Raw genomic sequence first — 9,655 nt, forward strand, 5'->3', positions numbered from 1 at the left:
AGAGAGAGAGAGAGAGAGAGAGAGAGAGAGAGAGAGAGAGAGAGGGAATGTATCACAGTTTCATATAGATAGATTTCAGAGAAAACAAAAGAGAGACAGTTGAAGACAGATTAAGCTCTAGAATAAGTAGGAACCAAAAGATTGGAACATATTGCCAAAGCCAAAGTTAGTATAAAGCCAAGTGGAGCAATTCATTCAGAAGCCAAGAAATGCTGGATTGAATCAGTCAGCTTGGAAAAGTAAGATTGTAGATTCTAGAAGCTTCCACGTCTGGGTCTAGGGATATTTAGAACAGAGAAAGAAATGAAACGCTCTGGGCTCAGCACAAGCCATATGCTTCCACATCTTGAGTATGGCTCTCATCTCATCCCCTCATATGAGGAAATAAAAGTGACATGCACAAGTCTTTTTAATTCGACCTTAATATTGCATAAGTATCTAAATATAGTAATAGTGAACTAAAGGTAGCCTAAAGCTCTTCCCTGAGGCTATTAAATATAAATCAGCTATTAATTAAGTATCTGAAATAATAACTTACAAATCTGAAGAAAGTTTTGCATCCTTATGGTGTACCCACTGGAACTGGCTTCCTTTTTTACGTAATCCAACCCAATAGCTGTAATTCAATTGTGACTGAATAAAGTTCTGTGAGAAAATTAGAATTTTAGTATTCTTAGTAATACCATTAATATCATCATAGATATCATACATCAGGTTCAAAGTCCAGCTACACTAAGTTTAGAATTTCTCAATATAAAAAGATATTTTAGAAACTAATAAAAGAAGCCTCAGATTTGGAGATCCTTGTAGTTATTTAAAGGACAATTAATATTTGTATGTCAGCATGAAGAAATTTGTTCAATAGGAAAAAATGTGGAAAAAAAAAACAAGAAACTGTACTTGCTATGTTGCACGCATATCTAGGTCAGTAAACACAGGCATGCCTATGGCAATCAAGGGAGTCAAGTTAAAGTTTTAACATTATGTTTTCCAATTAATTACTTCAAGTGAGATAGAATAACAGGAGAAGTTCAGTGGTTGGTATGATCAGAGGAATATACTACTAATGTTATTGATATTACATTGAAGAGTACTGGGACATTATTTTAAAAAAATATATACCCTATTATGTAATATTTCTACTTCCACAGTTATGTTAGACAAAGAGAAGACATAGAACAGTATTGCACAGAAGGTAAGTTTGAGAATATTGACATAAAAGCAAATTACTGTGACTAGATAAATGTATTGTTTCCCTAATTGCTTCTTGACTGTGTCAATAAAGACAGCTGAATATAATTGCTCAATGAAGCTAAAAAGGTGGTATTTCCAAGTTTCAAGAAGAAGAGGGGGGATGAAAAGGAGAAGGACTTTTTGACCAGCCGTTGGAGGGAGAAGCATGAACACCAACGTAAGGCCTGGGGACAGTGAGAATAAGTAGCAACCTCCACCACTCTGCAGAATTCTGATACAGGATAGCTGATAAGTTTAGGGCAAACGATTCTATGTCCAGCAATTGTGTTATTGTGTTAAAACTGCCTCATGTTTTCCATGTGCGGCAATAAGATAGACAGGAGGAAAAAGGAGAAGCCAGAGCAGTCTTTGGTGGCTTGGTAGAGCTTGTCACAGGGGTTGAGGGAATGATCTCAGTTCCTGGTCAGGGAACCATCTGGCCATTAATTTTGTTGCTAAGAGTGATATACTTTTATTTGTTTTCCTCTCTTATTTATTTTCCTCTCTGAGCACCTCTCTCTCTCTCTCTCTCTCTCTCTCTCTCTCTCTCTCTCTCTCTCTCTCTCTCTCTCTCTCTCTCAGAGAAAGAGAGTGTACATATTCCAGAGTCTCTGTTATCTTGCAGTATAATTAATGTTTACAAGAAAAATTTTGCAATACATGAAAAATGCATGGACATCATAGAAACATATTAAAGTATATATTTTATAACTCTAAAACCACATAAGTTTTATGACCATATTTTTTAACATTTACATACATCTTATAGGTATAAAATGCAGATGTACACCTCACATCAATTGTGTAAGACATTTCCTCCTCTCTAGGCTGATCAGGACCCCATCTCTTTTCCCTGGGACTTTGATGACTATGGTGCCACTGAATAGGGCCTACTCCTTCCTCCTTCTTAGGCCATCTAATATTATTTTCCTTTCCTCAGGCCTTACCACTATATTACCATGAGGTAATACTTGTTTCGGTCCTGTCAGAAGGCCTCAGTGCTCCTTGCTCGCTTCCCAGAAACTTAACACCTGTGTCCAGGAAAAGCCTTCTCCTTTCTCTTTAGAGTCAAAACTTAACTTGCTTATGACAAGACACCATGTTTTTACTTCTGTCTATTAGGACCATGTTTTCTCCACTCTAGGCTATCAAAAAACCTGCTTTCCTTCACAAGGTCTATGAGAGAAACAAACCACAGGCTCCTCAGGCAATGTCTAGTCTAACAAGTTTTTCTCTAAAACCCACAATAAGAAATGATAAAATGCATCACGTTCAGCTTCTCGAGAGATGGCTTAGCAGTTAAGAGTAGTTGTTGCTATTTGCAGAGGATTTGTGTTTGATTCCAAGCACATGCATTTGGTGACTCATATCAACCTCTAAGTGTAGGTACAGGAAACTGGACACCCATTACTGGCCAATCTTGAGACCCGTGCAATGATAAACAGCCAACTCCTGACACTATTCATGATATTCTGCTATACTTGTAGACAGGAGCCTAGAATAACTGTCATTTGAGAGGCTTCACTCAAGATGCAAGAGATCTGCAGCCAAACATTAGGCAGAACCCAAGGACTTTTATTGAAGAGGGGGAATAAGGACTGAAGGAAACAAAAATATCAAGGTCACTTCTAGAAAACCTGCAGAATCAGCTAACCTGGGTCCATAGGTCTCCTCAGAGAAGGAATTATGAACCAGAGAACATGAATGTTTCAGGCCTAGGCCCTATACACATATGAAATAGATTTGCAGCTTGGTCTTCATGTGGGACCTCGAACAGTAGGAGCAGGGTCCCTTTTCCCTAATTGTGTTGCCTTGTTTTGCTCAATAGTAGACGGTGTGCCGAGTCCTACTGCACGTTGATAGGCAGGTTGATATGCATGAGAGACCTCCATTTCTCTTAGAGTGGTGGGGAGAGGAAAGAGAGGACTGGGAGCAATGGAGAGAGAAGAAGCTGCAATTAGGATGTAAAATAAATAAAGAAATAAAAAAAAGCAAAGCTGGCTGTAATTGCAATGGGACATAACTCGATATTCAAACAATAATTACTAAAATAAATGAATTTTAATAAAATAGTTACGTTAATAACCATGGTGTTATATATATATATAATATATATATATATTTATATGCCATAGGACATGTAGAAACATTTCTAAAAGTAAACATAAAATTGGGATGTAGTGCATAACTTGAATTGTTGGAAATAAATCTACAGAATCACCTAGAGTGACCCTTTCATTCATAATCTTTGGACCTAATAACAAGTGTCACATTTGCATACAAAGAACAATAAAAATTCTTGTCATCCTGAGCTACAAGTAAATTAAAAAAAATATTTCTAGGTGATGATTCTACCTTGTAGTTTTTGTCGTTATTTTAAATCCCATTTTTCCTATGTTCAATGACAGAGATCATGTTTCACCCTGGAAGCACATTTTTTTCCACATTCTGATGGCAAATGAAGAGAACTCAAAAATAGTTGCCTTTTTGGACCACTTGAATCATCAAAGTTAGCTTTTCTGAGTAGCTTTCGTTAATGATAAATGATCTGCTCTATAAAAACTGAAAGGGCAAAACAAATAAAAAGGCAGAGAATTGCCCCTTGATCCTCACACTAGGGCTATTTCTTGTGATATAAAATCATCCTCTGGGGTATTTTTTTAAATATCTGTGCTCATCTCTCTTTCAGATAAGTCTGTACCAACATATGCAAGGGATTCTGTTAAGCAGCAGAGAAAGGCATAGGAACAAAGATTATTATCATTGCATAACCACACTTCTTGTAAAACACACATGCAACACTGCACACACCTGCTCCTCTCTGCTGTCAATCTTAGCGAGATGAGAACCCAGGACTTTGCAGGATGCCTCACTCTCATCCCATGTCTTTTCTGCTTCTGAAAAGTAGTAACACTTTTCTCCACAGCAAGACCATCCCCCTTGACACGTACAGCAGCCTTTTCCTTAAAATAAAAGCAAGCAACCATTATCCACAGACTCATTTAAAGACATGGATATTTAGTGTTTCATTGTTTGCTCCTTAATCACCTCCACAGAGAAATTGTGTTCACTGAGCATACCTCTTCTTCCAAATTGGGAATAAAACACCCATGGAAGGAGTTACAGAGACAAAATTTGGAGCTGTGACGAAAGGATAAACCATCTAGAGACTGCCATATCCATGGATCCATCCCACAATCAGCCTCCAAACACTGACACCATTGCATACACTATCAAGATTTTGCTGAAAGGACCCTGATATAGCTGTCTCTTGTGAGATGATGTTGGGGCCTAGCAAAAACAGAAGTGGATGCTCACAGTCAGCTATTGGATGGATCACAGGGCCCCCAATGGAGGAGCTAGAGAAAGTACCCAAGGAGCTATAGGGATCTGCAACCCTATAGGTGGAACAACAATATGAACTAACCAGTACCCCCGGAGCTAGTGTCTCTAGCTGCATATGTATCAAAAGATGGCCTAGTTGGCCATCAGTGGAAAGAGAGGCCCATTGGTTGTACAAACTTTATATGCCTCAGTACAGGGGAACGCCAGAGCCAAGACGTTGGAGTGGGTGGGTAGGGGAGTTGGGGGGAAGGTATGGGGCCCTTTTGGATAGCATTGGAAATGTAAATGAGGAAAATTCCTAATAAAATATTAAAAAAAAGAATATTGTGGATACAGAAATTGTCTCTGAGACATATGAGGACTTTGTTATGGTTTCACTGATAAATCTTACTTTCTCAAGGAGAAAGAGCTTTAAGCATTTCTATCTGCATGAAGAGACCCATCCAAGTGAATAATGTAGGTGACAGTGAGCTGAAGGGCTCTACATTAGGTGAATGCACCCATAATATACATGCCCAGTGAAGAATAGTGAGAATGATCAAGAAAATCATTGTGAAAACCAATAGCAACTTCTTCAGTGAAAGCAATGTTTTAGTTTATTGTAACAAAAAAGATGGATTCAATAAGGAAAAGTAAATAAAACTCAAGCCCTGCCAATGTTCATGTTTAAGTTTGAAGATCACAACTTGAAAGGGAACAGAAATGTAAATGCCATTCGAAGTATGCCACTTTTCAGTTCAATTCTAATACATACCTGCAGTACGTAGTAAACCTGAAGAATGTACTACTTCCATTGAGGAGACAGCACTTTCATTTGTATTTTTCTCACATTGAATTTTGAATTTTGAAGTAGCCTGAAAAACTAAGTCCATACTGTGAGATTAGAAACACAAATGGTGATAACTGACCATTTTGTAATAATTATTTGTGATTATAAATAGTAGATGGCATTAAAAGTACAGCAAGAAAAATGCCAAATAATTTAAAGTGCTAGAATATAAAACAGATTTTGAACTACAACTGCTACTTGCAACACTTTACTTTTAAAGTATTTATAACTTATTAATAAAACAAAGGTCAACTGAACAGAAAAATGTGTAAACTATTATTATTCCCTCTAGTTTATTATTCCATTTAATGTTTACATGTGTAATTTAATGGATCTGATTTTATATTAAATTTAAAATGGACTCAATGGAAAGAAATAGAGAAAGTTATGCAGATACTTCTAATATGCACAAGAAAACAAAACTTTTCTGTAGGAAATCACAATCTTGGGGATTTTGAGATAGCTCAGTGATTAAAGATGTATAGTATTCTCATCAATGAAATAATTTTGCTTACCATTACTCACAACAGATAGCTCACAACTGACTGAAACTCCAGATTTAGCATCTCTGAGGCTCTTTGTTGACCTCCAGAGACTACACTCATTTGCATGCATTTATACATACACATATACATATACACATAATTAAAAAATAAGGATATTAATAAAGAATGAATCAAAATGTCATCAAAGTCTCTCCAGGATTTTTCACACAGCAGTTTTCTCAGTTATAATTCTTTTCTTTCCATAGTTATCCAGGAAAATGTATTGACTGATATTTCCTGTATATAGGGTGCTCATGACTGCTCCATGAACTTTTCTTTGTTCACTTAGTTGTATTGAGATTTTTCTCTTAAAGGCATAGACGTGCCAGATAGCACCTTAATCATTTCTTGTATCTATTTACATATTTCCCCTGACTCAGCTTACAGCTACTTTTAGAGTCTAATATTTCTTAAAATTCCTCTTACTTTGTTACTTTAATCACATGATCTTATAAAGATGTATCATGATATACAAAAATCTGGTCACTTTTTAAATTTCACATTATCATGCTAATGTTCATCTGCATTGTTACATATCCCTGTAGTTTATTTTTTGAATATTGCAAAAATTCCATTTTCCAATCCATTCAATAGACCATGTAAATCAACACACTTTGAGCACTTGCTAAACCATAGCTTAAATAATACATTTTTTCATTTTCACTGATTTTAACCTTAACCCATTTTGCTCGTTACAATCTGGTTTGTTTCATAACATGGTTCTACCAAATCTATACCAGCAAGAAGCATTAGTAGTTGTAGTTTTCCTCTTGATCAAAGTCCCATTTGTGTAGACGGTGAGATTTTTTCCACCATTTGCTATCCTCAGCATGTTCTACCTGATGCTAGATAGCTTCATTTCCAACTAGTCAAGTCTTAATGTTTTCCACCATTTACTGCTCTTTTCTTTTCTTGTTCATTGTTCCTAAGGATCCTCATCCTGACCCACGAACTTCTAATATGGCACCACAGTTCCCATTGGTTTTGAATTTTTTTTTTCATGATCTGCCTTCCATCTCATTTTATTATGGTTTCATGAATTTACTGTACATGAATTTGCTGAACACACATCAACACAATTAATATTTCTAATCTAGATATTTATTTTAATCTCATGTGTGTGTTGATGCTCTGAACCTATTGACAACAGCTTACTGTAAAGAATTAACTCAAACCTAAGATTTGTGTTTATGTTCATTAATGTGTCATATGCTCCTGAATCTTTAATCTTTGCCATTACTCTCTCTCTCTCTGTCTCTCTCTCTGTCTCTGTCTCTCTCTCTCTCGATAGATGTCACATCATAGGTTAGTGTTCTCATGTTTTCTCTAACATTTAATACTTTGCCTGCACAGATACATAAGCCTGACATGAAGCAAAGTCACTGATTCCAACTTGTCCCTCCCTTACTTGACCAAGTATACTCTATTCGCTCTGTAGCTCACCCATTCCTCCTATATTTCCCTGTATGACTTAATAATTCTATCATGATGTTAGAGTATACAACCATGGTCATTGAATTTGTCTCCTGAAACAGTTTCCTTCACATCCCCAATCATTTCCAGTCTACTGAGCCTGCCCATTCCTAAGGCCTTATCAGCCCATGTAACTTCTTATTTCATTTGGCTTCCAGATGAATTCTAAAGTTCCTTGTCCTGGTGCAAACAACCCTTGATAAGCAATTTGAATATCCAAGATTACGTTTAACTTATTCTTCCACTACCCTGGTACTATCTATGAGTCTCTAAATTTGTTCCGTTTTTGTGCAGCTCACTCAACTTAGATGGGTTTTCTCTGTCAGTATCCTAATTCTTGTTTCTTATTTAACGTACATTACTGTCTTCAGCAGGAAGCTTTCTTAACATTGAGATGCTACAAGCCACTCACATAAAATCTCTTTATGCCCTTATAATTGCAATCATTTCATTTTAAAAAATGATTGGTGATACACATAGTTTTTGACTCAGGAGAGATAAACAAAGTTGTTTATTAAATGTATAAACCAAATACTTTATAGCAAAATGTTTTTAAACAAATAGGAAAAGAATACTTAAAGGAATTAAAGAGTACAATTTTTAAAATTGATTAGAGCCAGATGTATTGCTATAGCCCTTTAATCTCTTCACTGGGAGACAAAGATAAGAGGATGAGAAGTTAATAAAAATCTTCAGCCAGGCAAGAAAAGTTAGCTTTTATTCCTAGCACTGGGGGATAGAAGGGGCTGAAGGCAAGTGGATCTCAGTGAGTTCCAAGCTAGCCAGGGCCACCAGAAAGGATCCTGTTTAAACAACAAAACCAACTAAATAAGCAATTAAACTAACTGATTAGAGATGTATCAGAATCAATAAATGGTGTTGTGCTCATGGAGCAAAGAGTTTAGTCTGCCTTGTGGTTCCAGTGGTTCTGCAGGAAGCTGAGAACTTGAAGTGCACATGCATATCAAGTTTTACTAAATGACTTGCTCACTTTCCCTACAGCATATATCCTGCTTAATGAAGTCTTTTGTTAAGCATTTGAAGGACTTTTACAACTTTAATTATTTAATCTATTTTATGTGTGTGAGTGAATTGCCAGAATATATGTATGTACACCATGTCCATTAAGAGTCCTTGGATGCCAGAAGTTAAATCCCCCTGAAATCAGAGTTCTAGATATTTGTGAGTCACCATGTGTGTGCTATGAACTGAACCAAGGTCCTGCTATAGCTGTGTTCTTAACTACTGCAAGAAATGCAAGATCAAGTTCTCCTAACCACAGAGCCATCTCTCCAGTCTCTTGTGTGGCTCTTGAGTGACTGGAAGTCAATATAAAAAAATACCCAGCCTTCCGGTCCACTCCAGCACCAGGGTTTCTGGCCCATAGAGTCTCCTGACACCGGCAAGGACCCACACAGGATCCCCCATGGGATCCTAGGACCTCTGGTGAGTGGAACACAGCATCTGCTCCAATCCAATCTCACAGGAACTGAGACTACATTAATTAAGGAAGCAGATAACCTGGACTGATCAGGGGCACAAGTCCCTTCCAATGCACTCCAGCACCAGGGTTCCTTGCCCGCTGAATTTCTGGACACCCGCAAGGACCCACACAAGACCCTCCATGGGATCCTAAGACCTCTGGTGAGTGGAACACAACTTCTGCCAGGAGGCAGGTTTGAACACCAGATATCTGGGGACCTTCCCTGCAAGACGAGAGCTTGCCTGCAGAGAGTATTCTAACCACTGAAACTAAGGAGAGAGCTAGTCTCCCAGAACTGCTGATAGAGGCTAACATAATCACCTGAGGAACAAGCTCTAACCAGAGACAACTATAAAAACTAGTTCCAGAGATTATCAGATGGTGAAAGGCAAACATAAGAATCCTACTAACAGAAATCAAGACCACTCACCATGATCAGAATGCAGCACTCCTGCCCCAACTAGTCCTGGGCATCCCAACACAACCGAAAAGCTAGAACAGGATTTTAAAAGCATATCTCATGATGATGGTAGAGGACATCAAGAAGGACTTTAATAACTCACTTAAAGAAATACAGGAGAACACAGCTTAACAGGTAGAAGACCTTAAAGATGAAACACAAAAATCCCTTAAAGAATTGCAGGAAAACACGACCAAACAGGTGATGGAATTGAATAAAACCATCCAAGACCTAAAAAGGGAAGTAGACACAATAAAGAAAACCCAAAGTGAGGCAACACTGGAGAT

At 37.4% G+C, this 9,655-nt stretch overlaps 1 protein-coding gene across 1 annotated transcript in view; it reads right to left on the bottom strand.

Annotated features, from left to right (window-relative positions):
* The window catches only part of LOC110288616 (C-type lectin domain family 9 member A-like), a 6,576-nt gene extending 1,126 nt beyond the window's left edge, over positions 1 to 5,450 (bottom strand). The window contains exons 1-3 of the mRNA XM_021154911.2: positions 5,333 to 5,450; positions 4,045 to 4,196; positions 539 to 645 (exon numbers count right to left, since the gene is read on the bottom strand). Of these exons, the coding sequence (XP_021010570.1) occupies positions 539 to 645; positions 4,045 to 4,196; positions 5,333 to 5,450 (377 nt within the window). The remainder of the gene's footprint in view (positions 1 to 538; positions 646 to 4,044; positions 4,197 to 5,332) is intronic.
* Positions 5,451 to 9,655: the final 4,205 nt, after the last annotated feature.

The sequence above is a fragment of the Mus caroli genome, unplaced genomic scaffold (assembly GCF_900094665.2).
Source record: "Mus caroli unplaced genomic scaffold, CAROLI_EIJ_v1.1 scaffold_15432_1, whole genome shotgun sequence".
In the NCBI taxonomy this organism is placed as follows: Eukaryota; Metazoa; Chordata; class Mammalia; order Rodentia; family Muridae; genus Mus; species Mus caroli.